The 27,355-nt window shown below is 40.5% G+C and overlaps 1 protein-coding gene across 3 annotated transcripts in view; it reads right to left on the bottom strand.

Moving 5' to 3' along the window:
- Positions 1-27,355, bottom strand: part of arsb (arylsulfatase B) — a 57,587-nt gene that overhangs the window by 18,717 nt on the left and 11,515 nt on the right. The window contains exons 6-9 of one of the 3 annotated variants that reach the window (XM_085280231.1): positions 26,628-26,698; positions 18,899-19,012; positions 17,908-17,966; positions 16,087-16,966 (exon numbers count right to left, since the gene is read on the bottom strand). In XM_085280231.1, the coding sequence (XP_085136357.1) occupies positions 16,850-16,966; positions 17,908-17,966; positions 18,899-19,012; positions 26,628-26,698 (361 nt within the window). In that variant the 3' untranslated portion in view covers positions 16,087-16,849. Of the gene's footprint in view, positions 1-16,086; positions 17,967-18,898; positions 19,013-26,627; positions 26,699-27,355 lie in introns of those variants that run through there. The other 2 variants (XR_014893076.1, XM_085280230.1) reach the window with 2 other exon arrangements.

Raw genomic sequence — 27,355 nt, 5'->3', positions numbered from 1 at the left:
TCTTCAGCTCTAGGGTCAAATGGTGGAGAGTCCCAGATTTATTCACTAGTGCTAAAATCAAATACAAGTGGCAGCTGACAGTGAGACTTTATTTAGTTATGCAAAATGTATGAAATGTGCAAAAAAAAAAGTAACACACAAAAACACGAAGTAAGCCATTACGGTTGCGGAGAATAATGAGTGTTGCTTGTTCCTGCTCAGCTGTGTTACATTTACTGTAGCGCTGAAACAGAAGGGCTTTGAAAGCCTCACCAGGAGGTCTTCAAACAGGGACAAGAAAAAAACAAAAAAAAACAACACAAAAACATTGGGTTGCTGGTTCCTGTGGAGCTTCCACATTGAGTGCACACTCGTTTCGCTTCAATTCAGTTTTATATAGTGCAAAATCACAACAGTCACCTCAAGATGCTTTATGTTGTAGGGTAAAGACCCTGCAATAATACAGAGAAAACTGCAACAATTCGACAACCCCTCTATGATAAAGCACTTGGTGACAGTGGGAAGGAAAAACCCCTTTGAGAAACAGGCTAATGTACGGGCAACAACCTGCCGCGACTGCTTGGGGATGAGGGGATCAACTGATGGCAACAGAAAGACAGAAACAGAGACCATTAGGTGTGCCCTACACACCTCTGTGAACGTTGCGTACGAGATAACCTTGTCTGATTAATCTGGTCATTAAGTACCCGATTAATCACTTATTGTATGACAGAGATAGAAAAGCACTAACTCCACAATTGATTTGACCACATCTGTTAATCATATATTCAGTTAGTTATTAATAGCTAACTAATTAAGTTAGCATTTGCCCTGTTGAAAACAGAGCCGTGTCATGTGCACCCAGGCATTCACACTGAGGTAATCAGATAATTAGTCAGGCATGCTAACTGTAACTTTGTCCATGGTGTTTTTCTGAAACATTCAAAAACACAATTAAAAATCCGAACATTTACTCTCAGAATTCTTCACAATAATTATAAGGACACGGAAATTGATCCTTTTCAGTGACATCACGCTAGTATCTCCTTTAGCCCCCACTTCCTTTCGATGCAAGCATACACCCTTTCCATTCAACAAAAAACCCTCAACACTGGAGCACAAGCTGAACTGCTATGAGAGCGCTCGGTGTGTAAAGTAAAAACACAAGGTGTGTTTTACTCCCTTAGGCACACACTGATTACACACACTGCACTAATGCAATGATTATCCATACTCGATCCAATTTCCTCATGTCCTTGTGTGTGTGTGTGTGTGTGGATGCATGTGTGTCCTGCTTGTAAACCACAGACCGCACAGAGCACACAGAGATGATGTCACCTTACAGTGATTAGTGTGTTAGAGCAACGTGGAACATAACAGATGGTTACAGCTGCAGCAGTTTCATAAAAACAAGAGAAATTGAATCAAAGAGAAAGAAGAGATTTCAAAATGCTTTGTGTGTGTGTGTGTGTGTGTGTGTCGCCTTTGTTCAAATCCGATGAAGTCATCGACCTCTCCCTAATAACAGAAGACAGGTGTATTAAGTGCTCTCCTAATGTGGATAGGAGGGTAATTTCTCTGGATTGGATGAGAGCCAAGTCTCTCCCAGACATGATGACAGATATAATGGGCAAAAAAGTTTCACATGAGTTCACACACACACACACACACACACACACACACACACACACACACACACACACACACACACACACACACACACACACACACCTCCTGCCCTCATCTGTATATGCACTGCAGCCTGGCTAATGTTTGCCAGGTTCTGTTATCATGTCTGGAAAACCAAGCTCTTCTCTGTCTCCCTGGTGAATCCCTGAGCCTGAGGTGATAAAGATTCCCACTGAGCACCACAGGCCATCGACCACCAGGAATCTGATGGCTCTTCAGTGAGAAAAGCTTAACGGTTTCTTCAACATGCCTAATGATCCAGAGAAGAGGATAAGATCTGGTTAAGTGCATGTCTGCCCTTAAACTGTCAACAACAATCTGAAATTGCTGTTAAGGGGCCTTCATTTACATTTCAGGTGGCTTTTAAAAAGGTCAGATCACAGTTATTTATACTGTTATTTACCTCTAGTGGTAGGTAGTGCGATGAAAACAGTTCAGCTATGTGTCAATGCTGCACAAGTGCAATGTTACTCCTTGCTGGAATTGAGTAAAGTCAACCAATCATTGCCCTGGTGCTATATTGAGCCAAAACTGTGTTTATAGTAGTGTATGGATTCTGAAAATGGACCTCACTGTGTAAATCCACTGGTGCTAAGGTCAGGAAGTTGAATCTGCACGCTCAGTTTGCCAGTACACACAAGCAGTCTATTGATCAGTTCCCACAGATTGTCACCTGAATGCTTTCTTACACAACATGAGCCCTGGGAAGCCCTAAATGTTCAAAAGTATACAAGCTGTTTTTAAACTCATCTTGGTGTGGACATGATCACCTCTCTATGGGCATTTTTTTAGCCAAGCTGTAGATGGACAGATGAATGGTCAGAGGTCAGAGGCAGCTTTTCAGAAAGCGATACCCCTCTGAGTAAGTGTTCTGTGGGACAACTAGTGGTTTCATCAGTGGGTATAACAAGAAAATTCCAGTTAATCTTACTATCTTTATGCTTACTCTTTGCACTCTTTTGTTTAATATCTTTGTTTTCTCTGATCCATGGTGCGCTCTGAAACATATGTCCTTTATGACTTGTCTGTGCTTCCAACTCCTATTATTAAAGTCTTCTGTTATCCACTTTGTCATGCCTTTGTTTACCCTCTCCACACAGAGAGCCAATACACAATCCCTGCCGTCTTAAGCTGGCAAATACCACTTAGCTGTGCAGGACCGCCCCAAATGACAAGAGCAAACAAAGAAATGCCTCATTCTCTGCATTCTTTTTGCTTTCTCCAAAGCAAATATGCACATTTCATAAAGGTGTTGGAATAAAAGCAAAGGTAAATTAAATAAAGTCAAATTTAACAAAGTCCTGCAACTGCATAAATGTTTACTTATGACTTAAGATTGAGAGAGAGATGACACCAACTTCAGCCAAAACTGTGTTGGTCTTGATTTAACTAGACATATTAAACAGAATCCATCTAATAATGAGGCTGCAACTTGGAAATCTGTCCTGTCTCCAAATCCGTTTAGCCTAGTCACGTCAGCTCATTATATATGCCGGAGGTTTGGTCTTTATTTATGTCCTTATTTAAGCTATAGCCTTGACAGTATTTTTCTTAAATAGATAAGCCCGATGAAAAGAAACAGTAATAATGTTTTGTTTTTTGTTTTTTTTTTATTTAAAGAGCATATGTTTTTGCAATAACATTAAGAAGGGATTACACTTGGTTGCAAACATAAACAGCTGCAAACACCATGGACAAATAGTCCTTCCAGTTATGCTTCTCTAAAGTCCACTTAATCTGCCTGAAGGACATGTGCAGAGCTCAAGTAGTGCAGTTAAGCGTTTCTGCATCACAAAAATTCATACGCATACAGTTGAACCAAGTGGGCCGTAGCATATTTGTATGCATGGAAGCAACAACTCTTTTAGATAGATGTATGTGTAGTAACCAGTTTCAATGGGTTTATAAGACATTTATATGCTTAAATTATACACTTAAGAGATAAAATACATATTATATACAATCTTTTAAATATTTTTCCCCTGAGACATCGACTTGTTAGCCGTCCCAAAAGCAAAAAAAACCACTACAGCAAAATAATGACTGTTCAGTGTTCATCTGCTTCATAAACTATAATTAGTAACAGTTGCCATTTGAGCTTTTCACTTGTTGGGGACAAGACCCACTGTTTAAAAAAAAAATATATTACTCAGAAGTAACTTGCTGTAAACTGACATAAAGCTTGACTTGCATAGCAACAGTTCCAAAGGGGGCAAACAGCAATTTACTGTTAATACAGTCAGTAACATGAACAGGATTAGCTCAAACCAGTGACCTGCCTTACTTTTAGAATGACTCATCTCTATTCAAAGTAGGTGTGCCAAGGCAGAATGCAGCCAGAGGGTGTTACAGCCATTGGATTCGCTTTGCTCTGGACCAGCGTACAGTGGCGATAATGACCAGTGACAGCCTGCCAGTCCAAACCAAAGTAAGGTTTCCATAGTGCTGCTGGAACCTTGACTCAAACAGAGAAAATCAGATGTGTGGTTTTGAGAAAAATTGGCTCAGACCAGCTGGAGGATCCTTCAGCTGTTCTGGGATTTAGCAATGAATGTGAGTGAAAATGAAAGGATTCTTGAGCAGACTAGTATAAAAGAAAAAGCAGGGGAATTTACTAGCAGTATTCCCCAATATTTATCAACATTAAACAAGTGAAAGAACTTCAGTAATGTGGATGAAAATTCCTCCCAAAACTGAAACAGACAGACAATAATTCGTTTTTCAGTTACAATGACTTTGTCGTCATTGCAGATCTTCTGTTATACTGTGTGAATTAGAAACACACATACACACACACGCTACACACAATGTAGACTAATCTTGTTCACACAAAACGTGTTCCATGTCCACAGCCAAGCTGAACACAAACCATCTTATCGCACATCGCACACAGACTGCCTATTGTGGGAGGTTATACCCTTTTATCATTAGCATACAGCTGTCAGACCAAGTCCCAGGGTGACTCCAGTTCCAGCCTAATCAATATTTAAGCATGTCTCATACAACATTTGCCAGTAAAGAGCAACGATGGATGGCATGGACGAAAACAGGAGACATAAACTGAAGTTAATGTTGAGTAGAAACAGTGCAGTTTAATGAGCCTGCAGTTGCTCAGGGACTAGATGAAGTGCTTCAGGCCAAGCATTTGCAGAACCCTCCGCCTGTCTGCCGTCCATTCCCCTGAGACTGACCCACAGCTCGTTACAAAGGGACAAAACCCAGTGCAGATTCCTTCTCCTCATTTTACCCAACACCCCTCCGCCTCAACCCCCACCAACTCCTCCTTCCTCTACTAGTCATTTCTTTGGACAGGTCTTTATTTCCAGTGTAAGATGAGGGATTTCTTATTGTGACCCCACCATGCTGATTTCCCAGTAAACAGGAGAGCTGCTGGAAGCATAGGTACCCCCAGGAGAGACTCATCTCCAGGAACAATGTGGGGGCATGAAGGGCGGAGAGAGTCAGAGGAAAACAGAATTCACATTTATGTGAATCTTCTTGGGTGTGCTTAGGTTTTAGTGACAGAACGTGGATCATCAGAAGGCGAGCACCAGGCTTGATGCAGACATCCATGCGAGTGACAGTTTCTTATGACCATGCTAGTGAACTATAATGCACCAACTGTGCATGTCTCCTTTTAGGCGGCCTTCTCATGGACTTCAAAGAAGTATGAGAGGAAAAACCACCAGCCTTAGTGTTTGCACACCCCACTTAAGGAATCTGAGGAGGTAGGTGGGGTGGAGAGGGCACAGGTGACTTTCAACCATGACACTGGAGTTTGACTCATAAAGAGGACCGTTTGTAAATGTCACTTTCCCTCGCTGTTTTCTTACTTTGGTCAGTTTTGGGAATGTCAGTTAGGAAAGTCATAGTTAGGTTTAAAAGCTCTGACAACATTAAAGACACATTAGGAAAGGTCAGTCTTGTAGACTACCACAGTGCCCTTCTGAAGTTATGTTTACAAATCAGAAGACAGGACAAGGAACCACCGTTCATTAGTTGTTAAATAAGGGTTGTCTAAAAGTTATGCACACATGAAAACAGCATTAAAGATGGCTTCCAAGCATGAAAAGTAAAGCCAACAAGAAAGTGTCTTAAATATGCATTCCTTCCAGTGGCCACCAGGGCATAAACTTATTAGCTAACAACTTTAGCTTTACAAGCTAGCCTATGAGCACATTTTGCTCACAAAATCAGGTTTCACCGAGAAGGTGGCAGAGAAAAGCGGTCATCTCAAGGTTTCCAAACAGGACTTCACTTAAGCTACAGCCATCTTTTAGCCAAAAACACTGTTTTAGTCGTCAGTATCAGACCAGATTACAACATTAATGATGGTAGTTTAGGAAGTAGCTGGTACTGAAGTTCGTTAATCAATTAAAAAGTGAAAGCACTAAGATGGAGAACGGGGGAAAATATGTGATCACATGACAAAACATCTCAGTTGCTTTTGTGTCAGACTGTGAAAGACAGTTCTCCTAGCACTGATCAAGCAGCCTGTCTCTGAGGCCATGCTATGAAAAAAATCAACAAAAGTCAGACTCACGGCTGCTTTCAATTCAATACTCTTTTTAGAAGCTTGGAATGGAAACGGTATAACGTAATGTGACCCACTTTGGGTTTGTCAAGATTTTAAGACTGTCTTCCTCACATTACGTCAACTTTATAAGCAAATAAACAAACTTTAGGGTAACAAGAGGCATATTAAATAAAACCTGTGATGTTTGGTTTCATAGAGCGCTTCCTCCTGGATGCTCCTGTTGAAAGTTTTACTGGCCACACTTGCAGACACAAAAGAATACAATTGGTGGTGGTGAGGTGGGGAGACAAAAAAGGAATAAAAAAAAGAGCACAGATTGTGGAAAAACAGATGTGTGAGCGAATGATCTAATGTACACGTGCAGCAGTTACAGTAGTCCGAGGAAGTGCCATGCAAATAAACCGGCCTCGTTATCTCAGCCATCTACACTGGAGGCCTCTGCTGGAACAAACTGTATTCCAGATGTTAATCCCAGCCTGCTGGAGTCATCTGGTTTAACCTTTGACACGGGAGCAGCCGTTCAATTAGTGGATTTCACACTCTGGTCATAGTGACACTATGGTCCTGGCTTTGGTTTCAAGCAAACACTGATAGAGCCCAGGTCTGATTTCTATCAGCAGACCACTCGGCAACATTTACTCTCACAGTATTTATTTAGGATCCAAATGCACAGGGAAGATGTAGATCAAAATCCTCTACTGAAAATAGCCCTCATTCCAGGAGAAATATACTGACCAATCCCATAAACTGCAGCCAGAATCCTGGATTAATGACAAAGGCACTACCATCAAAGCTCAGAGAGGCACGAAAGGCAGATGATGTGGTCTGCGTAAATGGCTTAGCAGTTAAAGCTCTTGTTTTATGTTTTCGTATCGTGCATTAAAAAGCATCGCCAACTGCATCATCTGCATCGGTGGGAGAAAGGAGGCAGGCAGTGTCTTTTTTTCCCCATGCTTTGAAAGTTTACCATTTAGTCTAGGAAAGGAGAGGGAAAAAAAGTAAGAACTGTTCCAAAGGAAAGAAAAAAATTGGTAGAATTTTGCTTTTCTTGTGGCCTGAATGGGGGGAAAAGGAGAGTTCTGCCGGGTTGTAACGAATGAAGCTCGTGCTTTTCTTTCCTTTTTTTAATGGGCCAAACACAGAGCCCTGAGGGACCACGTGTGCTGGCACATAAACTCAAACCACTGGCAAGCCCTGACAGTGGACCTCAAGCAACCACTGTCTTTAATGCTGCAGTCATTCATTCACTAAGCATCATTAAGTTACAGAATATAAACAAGACCTTCCCAGCTATAAAGTGACAACAATACTATGTATTAGAGCAAAAAACAACATTTTTGAAATCTATTGTGTGCAGAGAGCTCAAAAGCCAGTTGTCGCTGCTCTTTGTCCCTCTCAGGCTCTGGTTCAGAGGTTTCAACCGGTTCTCAGGTTTACTGCTGAAACACAAGCCAACGATCTGTGTAGCACTTTGTCAAGACCGCTGACAGACTTTCTCTTAGAGTTTCAATAGCGTAGCAACTTTAAACTTTCAATATGCCCACTGACACAGGAAATCCGGGCAGGGATCAGGTGTTTGGGGTTAATGACGCCTTTTGATGGCACGTTTTCATTGAAAAAATATTAATAAAAATCATGCTGTGTTGCTTTAGAGCTAGATCACACAAAGATGAATCAGTTATCAAAGATTCTCAAATGTGATTTGTTGCATATCGACCTCTGACAGTAAACTGACTTGTGACTATTGAGCAAACAAGACCTGTGTGACATTTCCCATCATCATCATCACCACCACCACATGACATTTTAAGGACCAAATGCGAGTTTTAAGGTTTCATGGTTCTTAACAACTTGCAAACAAGGTGTAACAAAACACCAAGAAAAGAAGGGATTTTTAATTTTTAAAACTGGAATTTGCATAAATGGGTACAACTACTGATGATCGTTTTATCTAACCTTAAAAAAATAAAATAAAATAAAAAACCTCAAATTTACGCATTTTATTGTATCGCGTGCGTCATCCGCGGGTGAGACTTTTAATAAAAGAACTAAACCCAACAGACTGGTGTCACAGTGACATCATTTTGGGGTCCCAGTGCGCTTCATTACATGGCAAAGAAACCGACTACTCGGCTTTTCTGCCACGAGTTTCCCCGTCAGTGCTCCGAGAGAAATACAAAAACCAGCCAAAGTCCCGTGAAAGTCACTTACGTCTGGAAGAGATTCTCCACTTTCAGGCTTGTTTCAGAAAAGAATAACCAGTCCATTGTTAAGGGAAGAACAGTACTGTTTAAAACATTCCCCCTTTGCGCACGTACTTACGTGTAAAAGCTGCAGTCGGCGCGGATCTGGAGCTGTGAAATCCTCACAGTGGGATGATCTCTTTTTGTGCCTTCTCTGAAGTTTGTGCAGGTTTTGCCTTGACTATCTGTTTCGATTCGAGTTTGATTTTCTCCCTCACAGACTATTCATCCTACTCCACGTTTTCACCGGAGAAGAATGAATGGCTCCCTGCGTCCGACCCTCTACCCAGACAGGACTGCTGTTAGGATGGATGGGAGTGACTGCTCCGCTAGAGCCCGCCCCAAACCCACCAGTTACTGCCTCTCTGCAACTCTCAGCGGACTCTTGAAAACCGATGATAATTTTTTTATTGTATTAAATGTAGTCTAATGTGTCACCAATATATTTCTGAATTTGGTGTATTTTCTTTTTTTTTTTTCACCAACTAATTGAAAAACTGGACAAAACACTGTATTAATTAATAAGTATTAATATCAGAAAAAATAGACTTTCTTCACTCAGGGGTCGTATATCAGCCTGTAAGCACCAGGCAAAACATTTCTGCCCAAAATGCTGATTTTAGCCAATTTAATTATATGTAAATTTTTCCATGTTTTCTTACATATGTACAATGTAAAATGTTACATTTAATGAAATTTGGTCAAATGAAATGTACGTGATTGGTATCCATTTAGTTTATACCGAGTACATTTTCCTAAAAGATAAAGTATTTGAATACATAAACCTTTGAGTTTTATATGTTTCAGTTGCATTTTAGTCAAAATTATTGCTTCATGTTTACTGAGAGTGAACAATCTTGTTTTTGAGTAAAGAAGATATCTAACCATTATGATTTAAAGTAATTTAAAGTAGTCCTGATGTGTGTTTCCTTAATTTTCTGTTATAAATAGATTATTTCAGAGGTGGGTGCTAATATTAAACATTGCTGAAGTTTGAAATAATGAGGTCAGAGTATGTACCAGTAATCCCTGTGAGGCCAAACCTCAGGCAGCAAACTCTTAACTTTTCTAAATTTGGACCTTTATGATGTCACACAGAGGAGATATTTCTAATATGGTCATTTCTAATAAGGCCTACCCACCTGCTGTTCAAAGGGGCAACTGGGTGTGTGTGTGTGTTCCTGTCTAGCTATCTTTGTGGGGACCGAAATCTGCATCCTACTATACTTGTGAGAACCAACAGTCACTTGTGAGGACACACTCGCCGGTCCTCACAAGTTTGAAGGCCTTTTTGAGACTCAAAATGTGGTTTTAGTGTCAGGGTTACAATTCGGTTATGGTTAGGCATTCATTTTTAATGGTTAGGGTGAGGGGCTAGGGAAACCATTATTTCAGTGAAGGTGCTCACTAAGATAGCTGAACGGGCTTTGTGTGTGTGTGTGTGTGTGTGTGTGTGTGTGTGTGTGTGTGTGTGTGTGTGGGGGATTGTAATTAATCCCCCACTAATGTGCATGATAGTTTGTTAAATTCTAAGGATGATAATCTGTTTGGGATATTTTCTTTTAATTTGGATCTGTTATTCCATAAAGGTTTTTGCATCTAGTTACTTCCCTCAACTGTATATGAAAAACCTAGCTAATATGGGAATACCTTAAAGCTGCATTCTCTTGAATAACCAATAGGAGGAGACTCATGGAGTCTGAAAGGAGATTTACCCCTTTGTGTTACACCTATGCCTTAGTTATGTCATAACAGCTCATAATTATAACCTCAATATAAAGACTCACATATGTCAAAAAATTCCTGGAGGGAGATTTCGGAAACTATTGGAATGGACAGGAAGGAACGTATGAAAAGAAAAACTGATCACAACAAACAGTGGGGATCCAGGAGGGACAAAGTCCCAGGAATTTGTTTCTAGCACCGCAGAAAAAAACAAACAAAAAAAAACAACAAAAAAAAAAAAAAACCCCGGATGTAACGGAAATCATGCACAAGCATGAATGCTGGCGATGGCATCGGCCACTACGTGCGTTACACTGTAGGCTCTACAAAGATTCACAGCAGTAGTCTAAGTCTACAGTTATACTTTCCGTGTTTGTGAGTCTGTAGGAATCAGCGACATAGTGTCCTCATCAGACAGTGAGCGTGGGTCCATGTGGACTTACCTGCCAATCTTTTTAAAACTGTGAGACTCGTCTGTGGAGATGTTACATTACAATGTACCAACTGTGCAACAGCTCCTGGCAGTGGACTTTTTAGAAGCATAGCAGCAATCGCTTCTTGGCTGTAATTTTTTCAAGCTGTCCATGCCTGTGTCCCCAACAGAGTTTAATCAAAGCTTTAGAGAAAACAAGCCTTCAGCTCACTTGATTTATGATGAAACACTTTCCAGATGAGTCTATGGTTCTAATTGCAAGTCTCATAACAACACCATCTTCATTGTGTAAATTATGGTCCCTATTAAAATCAAAAGGTGGAAAGCAGGGTATTTTTTTTTTTTTAGAATGGGATTGCTTTGTATGTGACACAAATAGCCAATAACAAAGGACTCAACACCTATTAAGGATATAGCAGGTGGGTGATATTCTTTAGTCAAAAGTGAACAAGGGCATATTCAGTTACTGCAAGTTGCTCCTCCATGAGGATTTAATAAAAAAAATTAACACCAAAGCTGACCTCCCATGACTTACTATGTAAGACAAATAGGACACTATTACAGCTACAGAGTTTTTATGGTTTCTATCCATATTTTCTGAGTAACTCCATTGACCTTTACTTGTAACATAAAAGCAAAAGTCAAACAAGTAAAAACTCAGTTAAGGTTAATAAATGTGAAATTTCTATGTTTCTGAAAGGTGAACTGTTTCCCAATTAAAATGTCCGTTTATTACACTCACTTTGTATCGACAAGTCATTCACACAGTATTACTGTGGCTACCCGTCACATTCTCTCTAAATCTGAGGCTCAACCTTGACTGGGAGGCTAACAGCTGAGTCTTAGACACATTATCAATCAATACAGAAGGGTCACATACTGAAGGTCCAACAGTCTGAAGGCTACACAGCAGAGAGCCATACTTGCAATATTTTCAGACATGTGAATGGACCATCTCGCATCTCCAGTCTTATATTCTTTTCATTGTCAATAGAATTATATGTTGAGTTAGTGTAAGATTGCTCAGTCAGTTCATTTGAAGAACAATAGTTTCAAACAGTTTTGTATGTTTGTGTGCACTTTGCACAACAGTGAACAAGTGTGAATGCACTATTTTGAGAGTGTTGTGACTAGGAGGGGAGCAACTGCTGCCAGGACTTCAGTGCCCCACCTGTTTGTGCTTCTTGGTCAGTCAAATGAAACTGGAATAAAATGGAAACACAAGGGAAGTCCCATGACTCGGTCATGGAGTTTCTGGCTAAACAACTGCAGTTATTGACAATGATAGCAGCCCTGATGTTATCCTTTCAGTTCTTGGGATCACTGCTACTCTGACCTTTGGTTTGAAAGCCAGACTGAAAGTGCAAAAATTCACTGTAGAAATAGTTTAACTTATAATCTGTAAATTTAATTTATCTAGTTTGATCTACAAGGTTAGCTTCTCTAAGATCTGAGTGACTTTGTACCAGGAATCCAACTCTTCATCAATGAACGCACAAGTTTAGAACTTGAGATAAATAATGAATAATTACAGAAAGGATTTACATCGTAGAATGGTTCTGTTGTTAACACCATGTAGAGGAAAGGGTAGCCTAAAGTGCTAAACAGAGGCAAAACAAGTGAATTACAAGTTTGTGCAAAAATGCACCGCACTCAACGTGGTCTCCAGTCTGTTCAGTGCAAAATCTTGTATGAGAAGCAGCAATTAAGAAGTTACATTTAGAGGCTTTGTTTTTTCTATAAATAGCAGCCCACAAATTACTGTGTTCTTCCTTAGCATACACTGCGACAAGTGCTAATTCCAGAGAGGACATAGGGAAAAAGGTGGGAAAATGTACAAATGTTTCTGGCATATTTGCAAAATAAATACAAGGTAAACTAAGCTGTGTGACAATGCAGGAAGAAAGAAAAAAAAAAAAAAGTAAACTTAGTGAATGGCATTGATTTTGTAATGGCACATAGTTTATTGCTAAATCTTAAAGCCGAGAGCTGAGCTTAAGCTTTTAAAAACAGGATCATTCTCATAATCTGTGTTATAATTCATTATAAGCCCATATTTGAACTGTACCTGGGTATTTACTTTTATAACTACAAAGCTTGGACTTACAGAATACATTGTGCATGTTTTTTTTTAAAGTAGATACATAGATCCAATCTGAACAACATCCAACAGAAAATAAACAATAATTAGCATATCACAAATTGCATGAAAGTTTCTGATAAAGTTTTGGCTCCTCTAGCAGTAAAGGCCACCATTTGAACCAATGAAATACTGCACAGTACTGCAAGTAATAAAGTTTATTTATGAAGTGCTTTCAAACAATTCAGAAAGTCCCGCACTGGTTTGCTTTTGTTCTGGTGCTTCGGCCGAGGTTGTGTTGGAGTCTTGTCAACCCAATCAGCCTCATCAGCAGCCAGTATGCAAGGACCACCTCCAGCACTCAGCTTCTCTGCCTGTCTCTGAGATTTATTGTGCAACTGCGTTCCTGCAAACTGATGTTGTAGCTTCCCGGTATTCCCTGTGTGGCTAAAGAGCAGTTCTCTTACCAGGACTACTTACCTGTCTTGAGCTGACCAGTTCCTTCTGAAATACTCACCTCAGCAACTCACCTGGCTGTTCACCCTCGTACGACCCCAGCAGTCCCCCTGTGAGTATCATCCTTGGCATTGCAAAATAACCAACCCCTGTTGTATTGAAAACAAAAAAACAAAAACAAAAAAAAAAAAAAAACAAAACCTTGGAACATCTCTTTGTAATCTCTCCTAATAGACTTATCTGGAATAAGCACTCCCTTTTTTCCCAGTCAAACCACTCCCAGTGACCTGATGCATCTCTCACAGATCGCGTCCTTTTAACCCTTGGTAAGTCTAAAAAATAAAAAATAAAAAGTACCCCTTATGAGGTCCTAGAGCCAAAAATCGACCACGCCATAAAAAAAAGTGCTATAAAAAGATTATACATTAATATTTTTTTCCACTTTAAATTAGCCAATCTTTTAGACCTACTTCTCCTTGAAATATTCATGTCAAGTTTTAATTACATTTCGCGGATTTTAACCCTCTATATCCCAGTTTTGTCACATGAGCGCACGGCCGTTTTTGGCGAAAAAAATGAAAAAATTAAATATTTTCCATAAAATACATTTGAAAGTTATATTTTATTGTACTTTTAATTAGGCCTTTGGATGGACTAAAGATTGGCACCAACATTCATTTCGATCGCCTTTTATTTATTTTTTTTCAGGACCAGAAAATGGTCTCCAGGCGGCAAATGCTCCTCCTCTAGGCCGAAATAAGTGCATCTTCCCGGGGTACGTCGCGACGATGACCGGGGCACGATCACCGGGGACTCCTTTTTCCAGCACACACGTACGATACCACGTGACAACAAATACGTCATTTCCTGTTGACTAAAAAAAAAAAAAAAAAAAAAAAAAAAAAAAAGCACCCTCTAACGGTCCTAGGGACCAAAAAAAATGGTCCCGCCCGATCAGCGGGCGAAGCCGCTGCTGCACGCCGGAAATGAGGCTTCATTCCCCGCAGGTCTGTCTAAGCAGCCCGCTGTTTTCCAGCCCCGGGTCAAATGTGGAGCAAGGGCGCCACCCGGTCGACAAATAAAAAAAAATTACAATTCTTCTTCAAAACAAAAACGAAACCTAAGCCATCACCCAGATGTTAACGGTATAAATCCTGCAGTGAAAAATAGCGTTTATAATGGGTTTCAATGGGGCGATTTATGGCTCTAGGACCTCATGTGGATGGCGGTTTGTAGCTTAGCCACTTTAAGCTAATCTAATAAACGGAGACGGCAATTCTAAAGAAAAAAGAAAAAAAAAAGGGTTGGAAGGTTTGGCTATATTCTATTCAACACAGTGAAAATGGCCTAATATTAAAAAACGCTGTGGATGAAAAATGGCTGTAGGTCCTACAGAGGGTTAATGCGCAAGTTTTTCTTTGAATGTCAGTAAATTTCGTTGACCGAGGTAGGAAAAGATACAATAAAACCAGAACAATACAAAACCATCTTAAGCCACATAATAAAAGTAAACCGATAGCTTTAAAAAATAAAAATAAAAACAAGACTGTGGTCCCAAAAGTTCATTGGCAGGAAGCTAATGAGCAAATGTTAGCTTGTTAAAGCAATGTGTTAGCATTTAGCTGAGAGCGCCCCAGTGCTAATGCTAGGTAAAGCCCAACAGAGCTGTTAATGTGTATATAAATTACATTAAGTGTGATGTTTTTCAAAGTCCACTGTTTGCTGATGTAATGTGATCATTTTATTTATGTAAAGTTGTTAAAATTTCATCGATATCCCACACAAACACCTTTGCGACCCTCAACAACATACGGTACAAAATATCTACATAGCCGTTTTTAATTAGGTGCGATAAGCCGTTGGGTTTCCCCTCTTCGAGGCTCAAGGTTCAACACATTCCTGACTGCACTGGTCAGTATGATTTTAATCTGTTTTCACAGGCTGGCGGCACAGACAGACAATCTTGTTTGGAATTCTCGTCCCACTTGACTGTGAGACCTTCAGTCTCATCTTGTGAACATACCAGAAAGGAATCAAGGGTGGCAGCCTGCTTTTTTGTATGCATCCCACATGTGCTCACTGGAAAAACATCTGAGCCCAACACTGGGATATCATATCTTTACCCTGTCATATCTTTCAGGGGCATCTCTCTGGAGCCACACATAGCTTTGTCATTGCAGCTGAAAAAACAACAACGTGGGGTGACATCAGAGTCAGCGAATCGCAGTGTTGATACAGCGGAGGCACATCAGAGCTGAAGACTGTGCTCGACACTCACGGTGTTGAGTCAAAGTGCAGAATTAAGTGCGAAAGACACACCAAAACCACTTTGAAAACTATGAGGAGGAGACGAGCTGTGACACCGCAGGGGCACCCTGATCATAATGACACGTAGGGGAAGACTGAGCAGCCTGTCAGGAGGGGCACTTCACCACAAACGGGGCATGAGAAGTGCAAAAGTGGTCTGCAGTCGAGCTGAGAAACTTACAGGCCCTGGTTTTACATGAATTGCAAACACTAGTAACGTCTAATTAAATAGACTATCCCATCATACTGAAACGCAGAGTTTTGATTGTAGAGTAAACTGACAAAGTGACAAATTTACAGCCTCAGCAAAGTAAGAAGCACTTTCTCAGAAACATAAAATAATCATGTGGTACTATGGTATTTGCTGTTACCAAAATCCCAGTTTGAACTCCATTTAACTGCCACAAATGCCATTTTACTTTAGCATGTGGTACCATGACAGACTTAGACACCAAATAAATAACTTAAAAAACAAAAATGTAGAGTAGGTTTTAAAAATTTAAGTAAGAAATTGGCAGTGGACATGGGCATGCCATCTGGGCTGACTGTTATTTAATAAATAATTTAGTGAAATTTGCCCTAAAAAATCTCAAAGGCCACTCATCAATTAAGCATCAAAATTCAGTTTAACTAAGTAGGACTTACTTTGGACCACAGACAAGTGAAGACGCTGAGAAAGTCAATGTAACACTTTTGAATTATGATCAGTTTTGTGCTTTAAAGAGATGATATTGAAGTAAACTGAGTGTATTAAAACAGATAGAAAAGAGATTTACAGTGTTTTAAAATATACTTTACTCTCAATCAGCTTTATACTGTGCAACACAGTAAAAGATTAATCTCAAAACACTATACTCTTTTATTCCAAGTACTTTTTACTTACAAAAAAGTGATGTCACATATTTAGGCACACCGACCAGGATTTGGAAACATGTTAATAAAGATAATATACTTCATACAGACTTTGTGGTGCTGGTATTTATGGAACAAATATTAATAATTATAAATTAAGGAAGCCAAGGTATCCATTTCCTTATGTTAAATTACAAAACAAAAATCAATCCACTGATTTGCTTTTAGCGTAACAAAAGAACATTTCAAAACAAACCATTTAAACTGAAACACGAGTTCAAACCCTCACAACTTTGCATAAACGTATTGGCATATCCTTCACATTTAAAGGACAGATTTGAGTGGGTAACAGTGCAAGATATATGTTAAACGTCACATGGAGCAAGGAGCTGAGAGCAAACAGCATTGCAGCTTTGGTTTCTATAGTGACAAGTCTGGGAAATGTGACAAACAAAACACGAGCATCATTGACTCCTTAATGACAAATAGGTCTACGGCTCTGTTTTTCTGTAGCAGCAGTATTGTTGTTTGTTGTGCTCAGCTGTCAATCAACATGCAGGGCAGGTTAAGGGTCGCGGCCCACATTCGGACAGCGGCCGCCTGCTCTCAGCAGGAAGCATTTCCTGCTCTAGTCTGCATGCTGCTTTCAGTGGAAGGTCAAACACCTAGGGGTCAAAGGTCAAAGAGGATGCGTATATGAAAGAAATTGGTTTCTCCTGCTCAGATTCTAGACATGCAAATGTATAGTGTAGCTCCCCTCAGAGACAACACTATGCACTTATATACCTCAACCGGTCGTGATCTGACGAAGATTCACTGGTGAAGATAGACAGAGATTAATAATAACTAGTGATTTATAAACACACGGTGAGTGAAAAAGAAACACTCAGTCCATCAGGGGCCCCCAGCAGCCTAGACCTGTTGCAGAGTAACTAAGAGAGGATTCAGGGTCACTTGATCCAGCCCTAACCTGATACAGCCTAAGATAAAACGTCTGAGAGAGCAGATAAGAATCTCTGAGTAAGGCCCAGGTGGATGATAGATAACAAATAAAACTGGTTTTTGAGTTTTCCAGCAAGGATGGTTGGGGCTAAACATTAGGCTTCCAAATGAATTAAAGTGTCTGGAGTGAAAGATTGCTGCCATCCACCCTCCTCAGCCTTTGCTTTTATGGGACAATTAGCGGTGTTGATTCATTTAAACTAATCCGCTGTAACCAGATTTATGTAAGGCAGAGTAAAGGTGCTGCTGTTAATGACTTTCTGAATTCTTTGGTATTGGCTGTTCTCTTTTAAAAACAAACAAAAATTGTTGTAAAACTTCACCTTTCCCCACAAAGGAAAATTCCTACTGTTGTAATTCACAGTAAACAAAACACTACAATATCGGTAATATCCGCCTAAGCCCAGGGCCCCCAGGCTCCAGTGGGGCCTGGGTCACATCTAGGGTCATCGTCAGGAAAGTTTATGGGCTGAGCACTTTTTTGGTGGTGCTCTAGTCTACAGAGGAGATGCTCGACTACCTTGGGGAACTGAGCAGACACCTCATTTCTCTCTTCTGGATCCTTTTCAATGTTAAACAGCATGACAGGCTTCAGCTGATCTACCTGAGAGGAGCTTGAGTCGGAGGTGTTGCCGTCAGGTCGGGGGAACCAAACGTCACATCCTGGGGATAACAAAAAGGACATTAGCAGTATTGTTAAGAAGGGAAGAAAACCCCATCTGCATTTTCTGTTCAGCTTGTTTGTTCTTTTTTCCTGCCCTACTTATTATAGATGAATTTTATCATGTGCAAAAACTGAGACGCACTGCTAAAATTGCACTTTTCTTATATTAGAATATCTCAGGGATTAAATGTGTAGTTAAACTTCTTTACTGACAGAAAGGGGAGTTTCACTGGTCCGGTCCACTTAAGATCAGACAGAAAAAAAAGAATAATAATTTAAATAAATAAAAATGACCAGGCAACCACTGCTTTTCCTAGTGGCAACAAGGCTGCCATCTTTTTACTCTAGTATGACTGAGCCATAAGGCAACTTGCTTCTTACTGGTTAGATCGATCACTTAGTATTGGTATTAGAACAATAATTTAAAAAAATAACTAAATAAATAAATCCTCCAAGACCCAGAATACATTTTTACCCCCCCATATAAATATACATTTTCCACAGTGTGATCACAATGTAATGGGCCAAGTGGTACCCAGTGGGCAGGGCCACGGCTAATGGCACTTTGGCTCATTGACCAGACCACAGACTGAAGATAAAAGATGGTCTCTGGGTCTCAAAAATGAAGGAAGAGAGAACTATTTTCCTCCTGCACAATGAGGACATGCTGTCAGCTCTGACAACAACAACTTTACCGTTTTACATAAGATATATTCAAATATTTGCTACTACCAAACTTTACTTCATGTATTGCTACTTTATGACGTTGGACTTTTACTTGGGATGGAGTGTTTGATTGTATTAAGTTCTTTTTTCTTTTTAAAAAAAAAATAAAGATAAGAAATGAATGTCTTCCTGTGCATTACTGTGTTTCATATTCTACGTCCCACTTAGACTAAATATGACATTAGAAGTGACAGAAGATACTGACCTGGGTACCCAGTCAGTAGCTTCCACTTTGAAGATCGAATGGCTGCGTGAATGGACACATTGAAGCCGGAGTTGGCCACCTGAGCCAAAGTTAACTCGCGCTGCCTGCCAGGACCTGTAGACAGAGGAGGACAGAGGACAGAGCTGATTCAAAGAAACCATCCATCTTAAAAACTACAGTTCGCTGATTAAGATGATATTAGTCCACCCCTGGATACAAAGCGCCTTCTGTGGATCGGAAACCAAATGAGAAGGTGGACTGGCATCAGCATACTTGACAATCACAGTTGGCATCAGGTGAAGGGTGTGAAAATAAATGTACTAATAACAGACTCTTGTGCTGCAAAATCTGCAGTGAAATAGAACAGTTTAAATAAACAAACCCCACGAAAATCCCTCCTGTTCGAGAACAAAAGTTGTTTTTTTAAATGTATACATTTCTGCAAACACACAGAACTTTGGGCCTGGAGGAATTTGACAGATACGGTGGTAATGTGGTCGACTCAGCACCATTCCTCCATGTTTGCCAAATATAATGAATAATGTGCTGTTAGTGCAGTTGTGCAGACACAAAGACAGAAACAAGGGTCGCAGTTACCAATGAGCACACTTTTATCAGTTTCATAGGGCCAAAGTAAATAACTGATCTTCCTTTTGATGGTGTAGAAATATCTGCAACTTCCAGTGATGGGAATAACGGCATTACAAGTGACGGCGTTACTTTTTTCAGTAACGGGTTAAACTAATTACTATTCCTATCGTTTCAACGCCGTTACGGTTACTAACAAGAAAATGCGGTCGCGTTACTATTTTTCAACAAACAGACGGTTGAAGCTGTGTTCAGCTTACTGCACCTTATATCAGTTACACGGAAGTAGCTGTAAGTAATCCGGGCGCTACAGCTTTAAACAGCTGCGCGCGCTCCCGCGGACGGCAATCACTTTCTGGTAGACGATCACTTTGTGGCACAACACCTGGAGCTAAAGGGGCAAAACAATGAGAGAGATTTGTGACGTTTAGCGTGTTTGGAGTGTGTAGTGTTGTGGATAGTTTTGTGTTGTGTGTCAGAATAATGAGGTGACTGCTGTCTCCAGGTATCAGGCTGTGATGTTCTCCTTTATAGTGGACAGAAATTATTTTTTTGTAGTGGCACAAATAATCTGTGCGGCATCTTATTGAATGCAGAACAGCTGATTGTTCTGTAAATAGTTTGAAATGGTTATTTAAAAAAAAAAAAAAAAAAGGGGGGGTAAAAGGTAAATGGCTGCAAATAACTTTGTTTGCAAAACTTGTGCATATGATGTTAAAATTGACAATTTATATTTGCATTTAAAGTTATGAAATATGATTCAATAAACATGTTTGTGGTTGTTACATTAAAAAACAACTTTTTCTACTCTGATTTTACGTTTTTTGTCCGATTTTAGATCAATTGTGTTAATACAGTATGCCAAAATGAAAACATAACTGTAAATTCAGGCACGTGAGGTTGTGCTGAAAACAATTATACCAAACAAGACAAAGTAAATAGTTTTTAAAGGTGAAATGTAGAGGACACATCAAAAGTAGTCAAAAATAGCCAATTATACCCTGGAGCCCAGAGGGGTAAACATTTTTTTTTTTTAAAGTAACGCAATAGTTACTTTTCAAGTAATTAATTACTTTTAGAATCTTGTAACTCTTTTTTTGAAGTAGTAACTAGTAACTATAATCAATTACCCTTTCAAAGTAACTTGCCCAACACTGTGTATTTCTAACCCTTATGGAAAATGTCTCCCAGGAGTGAGTACACATCTCCGCACCTTCAAACACAGGAGATCTGGCCTTCTCAGGTTCATACCGCTGTTGACCCCAACAATATGGTCCTGGTTAGACAGTCAAGTACAAGCAAGTCATTTCAGCCTCCTAACGCTGTCAAAAACAAGCATGTCCTCAACATTCTTCACATAAAGAGAAATCCGCACCCACACAAAGCCAAAGTTCCCCATCGGGGCTTGTTTAATAGAGCCAATCCCGCCGCAGCAACATGAGTGAGGGAATTAAAACATTTCCGATCTCAGCTTTTTTGCGACCACATGATAAAAGCTTCGACAATGAATTCTTTGCTGATCGTTGTGCGAATGACGTGTGGGTATCTCAAACACTTCCAAATGCAGAGCTAAGCTGCTCAGCTCATCTCAGATCAGCATCGCTCACATGGTTGCGTAAGAATGGGGTGTTCAGATTCAGGTGTGAACACAGTTATGTAAGCAGGTGATTAATGATTGACAGGCTTGATTAATTATGCTGCGCACGAGCTTCTTCTTCTATTCTTAAAAAGGGACTGGACCTCAAACCCCAACAGATTGCCCGCAGTGTACACATGTCCATTTCTTACATTCATTCTTTGCAGGACAAAGGAGGCTGCACTCATCTGGATCCACAGCAGGATGACATACAAACAGGAGGAAGGGAGGGAGGGAGGAACAGTGGGAAGAGACCCCGAGTGAGCAAGAGAAGTTTCTAGAGGGAGAGCTGAGGAGTGATTTAAGGCTTGGGTGAAGTCCAGGAATCGTTCTCTCAGCAAGTGAGAAGTTCAGGGACCCCTCTGTGGCCCATTTAGCCACAATCCTTTTACTCACAAAGCGACAGCAAAGAAGCTTTTGAAAAAGAGACTTGAAAGGAGTGAGAAAAAAAAAAGCATGAAGAGGAGAAGGAAAAGGAGAGAAGAGGAGAAGGAGAAAGGAGAGGGAGGTCTCAAAGAGGGGCTGGGTTATAATAGGAAAGAAGAAAAAGGGGAAAAAAGAGAAGAATTTCAGCCTGGAAGGGAGGGTGGGTGTCAAAGCGGTGGCCGACAATAAACTTTCAAACATAAAACGTGAGGTTGAAAGCTTGTAAAGCAGTGCTTTCCTTATCAAGCCAATGATTTAAATGTTAATGACCACCAGTAAACTTTGAGGGTAATTTGAGCAACACTGGCTGAAGCTGTACAAACAGCCTGTTTCAAAACAGACAATAAATCACTGTTTGGATTTTCTGGAATTATTCGTTTAAACAGGTTTGCGAATGAGGGATTTTATTAAGTTAAAGCTTCATTTACCAATATTTGTATTTGGTTTTCTTCCTCTCAGCTTGGTGCAACCAACTATTACAGCTTTCACATTACATTTTTTCAATGATTATTTTTGTGTCTTTAAGCTTGTTTTGGTTTGACAATCAGCAACTTTAAACTTTTGTTACTCTAGTTCAGTACAAGAGGCCCTGATAAACTCAAAGTATACTCCCTGCTCAGCAATAAACAGCCCACCAAAGACATCAGCAACCAGTTAATCTGAGCCCACGGTTGCCCCTAAAGAACTGCTGATGGATGCTAATATTGTTTTGTTCCTCATTTTTGATGTCTACTACACATCATTAAAGACAGAACATACTGTACTTTGTAAAAGTCCTGAGCCATCCTTTATTTCTTTATATCTGGCTTCCAAGGACCTAATTTGGTCCTTGATAGTTATCTTGAGCAAAAGTTCTCCAAACTCTTAGATGTTTTCTTGGGACACGGTCTGCTTTTTAACTCATTTTCAGTCTAATCCTGTACACTGCCATTTTAGAAACACACTGCAGGCGGTTTAGTGTCACGTCTAAGCCTAACCTGCATACCTAACACCAACCTATCAGTCAAGGATGAAAAGACAAATCAGTATTGTATGAACATGCAACAGACAACTTAGCAAAGAACCAATTTTTAATTGGCTCTTTCAGCACTGTGTTACTGTCAGCCTGTCACAAAAACAGTTTGCTTTCACTACTGAAGTTGAATCTAAGAAAAATGCCAAAGATCAAACAGTTTGACAGGCATTAACTGACAAAAACCTGCCAAACCTGCCATGGTGTGCAGTGTTCCTTTAAAACAATTTGAGGAAAAGACAAGTAGGACAAAATTATAAGAATCAGGTTTTATGGACATGACTTTCAGATATTGTTCATCTGCTGTACACAGTTTTAAGAAACAAGAAAAAAAAACAACACAGATACCTAACACAATTCACCCATCTACTGTTCACTGAAGCCTTATCAGAAATGGTCTCTATGGAAAGATGGTTGTCAAAAAGCCATTCTTAAGGAAGGCAAGCAGAGAGAGAAGACTGGGGATGCCAAACACACAAGAAGTGGACTGAAAATCAGTGCCAACGGGTCTTATGGGATCATGAATTCTAATTTCAGTCAGTAGACGTCGACAGTAGAGGCCCGTGAGTTTATATGCTCATCTGTAACACATGGTTGAGGCTCTTTCATGGTTTTGGGCTGCATTTCATTCAGTGGTTTTTAGGAAGAAAAATGAAGGACTTTCGAACGAAGAAAAGTACCGTCAGATTTTCATCCATTGTGCAATACCATCTCCAAAGTACCTGATTCACAATGGCTTCTTTTCAGCGTGACATTGATAGCAGATAAACTGGCAATACAGTAAAAGCATACCTGGAAATACACATGCACACGCACACACACACACACACACACATCATGGATTGGCCTCCCCGGGGCCCGTAACTCAACATTATTTCCGCACTTGCATCATCTTGACAGAGAACGGAACAAACAGGGACTCACTAGTGAGCATTGAGGCCTGGTCCAACCCACCCACTAGAGAGTCGCTAATGTAGATAAGTGAACATGATCCCACCAGTGAACACCAAAGGTTGCCCTTAAACCTGAAATTAAGCCCAGATCTGTGCAGTGCTTAGCTGACTTGAAATACGGATTGACGTCGAACACTGAAAATCTCATATTAAAGCAGGCTGACGTTCATTGTTGAATATGGACTCGGGAAGGAGCGTGACTTGTACAAACTCTAAAGGACTGCTGTTTAAAGAAATCCAGATAATATTTTGAAAAGCCCCTAATACATAAGACTACTGTTTGTTTCACATATGTTTGATCAACATATTAATATCTGTCTGATACATCTGTGAAGCTTTTCAGTCCCAAAAAAAGTTTGCAAAAAAAAGAAACAGAGAGCAACCAAGGCTCAGTTGGTAGAGTGTGCTGTCCACTAATAGCAAGGTTGGTGGCTCAGGTTGCAGTTCCTCCACACGTCTGCGTGTCCTTGGGCAAGAAACTAAACCAAAAGTAGCTCCCTATGGCAGGACGGCACCTTGTAGGTCTCTGCTGCTTTAAAAAATGCTGTAGGAGAAACACTTTAGAGCATTTTGGAAAAACCACCAAGGTTAAAAAGGTGCTATATAAGCAGGATTTTTTTTTTTTTTACCATTTCAGTCCCCTTGGACCTTTACTATTTTTAAATGTGTAACTGAGGTGTAGTATCCGCCCCAAAAGTCAGAAAGCACGGCCCCAGATAACTGCCCTGCTACCTCCCCAGAGATGGAAGCGGTTTGGTCCACTAAATATTAAGTGGTTTAGACAAGGATGAGTCCAAAAAAGCAGTCCCATAGCAGATTTCCTGTAAAACCTCCCTACAATCAGAGGTTAAAGAGCGAACACCCGCCCTGCCCTCTAACATCAGCTTTCTCAGATTTCCTCCCTGGCGACTGATTACAGTGTCAACAGTGAATGATTAGAGTTTCACCCCCGTGTTATCAGCATTCCTCAGAAGAAAACAAAATATCTGTTATATACGAAACAGTGAGGGGAAAAAAAATCTGATAAAATTCTCTGGATTCAGCTCATTTTAACTAAGATTCCAAACACTCTTTACAAACCTAACAATTTCAAACACTCTTTTTGCTTTATTCAAATGTTATATAAGACTCTATTCTAAGGTCTAAGCTCAAACAATGATCCTTTCATACAGGCTTAATGAGAAAACACAGCAGAATTACATTGTTAGTAAGAAAAGGAGAACATATCCTACACTGCAAGCACACAGAGGAGGAGGAGGAGGTCAGTGCATGAGGTTTTCATCATCTTAAACCTTCACTGGCATGTGAATTATGACTAAGAGTGTTTAAGCTTGCCTGTGTGAGTTTCATCCTCAGTACACAAGCATGCAGGTTAGGCTTAGCCGTGACACTAAACTGCCTGCAGTGTGTGATAAACAGATGATCTGCCAGGCAGCCTGCAGTCCACCTTTGACCCAATGTGAGTACACTCCAGATACCCATGACCCTGCACAGGACGAGCAGACTGATTTACAGCAGCGCCGCTTAAGAACAGCTAAAATCCATATCATGATTACCTGTCACATTTATTGCAATAACAGGTCAGCCCTCCATCGTTCTTTACTGCTTATTCAATTCAGGGTCGCTGGCGAGCAACCTATACTCTAGCTGTTATAGGGCAAGAGGTTGGGTAGCACCAGACCTGTCACCAGTTCGTCACAGGGCCCATCACTTCTCTTAATTACTTTTTTTTTTTTTTTTTTTTTTTTTTAAATGCAAGTGAATGTAACTAATCTGCATAATGTTTTAATTATCTGCACTGTGCAGAAAAGAAAATAATTTAACATAATTATTGTATTATAAAGAGTTACATGGATCTTTGGAAACTCATTTCTAGATCCATCCATCCATTCGCTTCCGCTTATCCTTTTCAGGGTCGCGGGGGGCGCTGGAGCCTATCCCAGCTGTCATAGGGCGAAAGGCGGGGTACACCCTGGACAGGTCGCCAGTCTGTCGCAGGGCTAACACATAGGGACAGACAACCATTCACACTCACATTCACACCTAGTGACAATTTGGATTAATCAATTAACCTATCCCCACAAGCTGCATGTCTTTGGACGGTGGGAGGAAGCCGGAGTACCCGGAGAGAACCCACGCAAACACGGGGAGAACATGCAAACTCCACACAGAAAGACCCCGGCCTGATGGTGGAATTGAACTCAGGACCTTCTTGCTGTGCGGCAACAGTGCTAACCACCATGCCACCGTGCCACTCATTTCTAGATCTGTATCTTTTTTCATTAGCTCTACCAAAATAGTTTTGAATAATTAAAAGCTCAAAATAGTCACATCCACTGGTCAGCTGGGACCTTTCTCTGCGGGGCTTGCCTGTCTCAGGGTATTCTCTCCCACAGCCCAAAGACACAATTATACGATGTGTTAGCCCTTTGATGGACTGGCGACCAGTCCAGGGTGTACCCTGACCTCACGCTATGACAGCTGGGATAGACTCCACCTACCTGGAGACACCGAACTGAATAAGCAGTGATGGTCAGTTTATACTTTCTATTTTTTTTTTTAATGAATCATATACATTCAATTTAGCTTCACTGAAGATTTTCTTCTTGGGGTCATTTCCCACCAGTGGGGTCATCCCACCAGTCCTTTAAACCAGCACTATTGTGATTAGCTGCACCCTCATAAACAAAAGCTTTAATAAACAACAGGTAGGTGGAGCTTCTGTGCTCACAGTCGAAACAGTGTTTCCAAGTTGATCATATCAGGGCTATCTGATATTTATGACATCATACATGTAGCTGTTTAGCAGCTTCCCCAAAGCAATGGCCACTCATGTATTTTCAATGGATTCATTCTAAGTTCATGACAATGTATCAGATGGTTGAAGACATTATTACACACAAATCAATCCATATTTCCAGTATAATTTTCTATTTTCTATTAAATAACCTTAAAAAAAAAAATACTCACTCAACCTTTAGGGAAAGGCATAATTGACTTTAACAATGGACATTCTGTGAAATCAGCAGTTTGAATTAATTGAGAAAATTTTCAGACATACTGAAAAAAAGATTTCCAATAATGTTAAAGTGGAAAAAAGAAATGTGAACTTACATGGAGCAATGTCATAATACAGAGGGTCGATGTTGTGCAGCAGCTCCAGTCTGGGTGAGGCAAACCCTTTGCTGTAAGATAAAAGCAGTGTTGCACTTCAATAAGAGAACACACAACCAACACACCACGCTGACTCATGTGCTGTGAAACCCACCGGGATCTGTAAATCTGAAGCAGCTGGCTGTTGCTCACCAGGCGGTCATATGCGCTGACCGCACTCCACCACAGAGAAAACGCACCACTTTCTCTGACCACACTGACTGATAACACAACTGAAATAAGTCTCACTCTCTCACTGGGTGCTTCCCTGTTCTGGGCCTTCGTTTGGTTTACCCTTCCCAGGCTGTGCTGTCGGGGCTGCTGTTTTCTGCAACTGGGACGTCCAATTAAAACACAATGAAAGCAGCGTTTTGTGCTCTGTAGTGCTGCTCACACGGCCGTGCCAGCAGCTGGTGGTCAGCTGACACGCAACGGCCAATCGAGTCAAGTGGAGGCTGCGAGTAGTAGTTTGCGGTCCTGGCTAAGCCTCGATTTTCTGCCGGGGCTCTGCTGTAGCCCTCAATTTCACCTCTTTCACTGTGTCCGCATTTAGTTTACAAATATAATGCGTCAGTCAAATGGGACACAGTGACAGCTCGCCTCACATGGAAAGCACATCTGTGGTCTGCAAGCTGCTCCGTGTGACTTATCGATTTACTAATAGCTTCTTTGCAAAGTTCTCCAAAACA

The sequence above is a fragment of the Mchenga conophoros genome, linkage group LG7 (genome assembly GCF_057382185.1).
Source record: "Mchenga conophoros isolate Kocher_MC1m ecotype Shallow Benthic linkage group LG7, M_conophoros_male_GT1.1, whole genome shotgun sequence".
Classification (NCBI taxonomy): domain Eukaryota; kingdom Metazoa; phylum Chordata; class Actinopteri; order Cichliformes; family Cichlidae; genus Mchenga; species Mchenga conophoros.
This window is presented reverse-complemented; position numbering and strand designations above follow the sequence as displayed.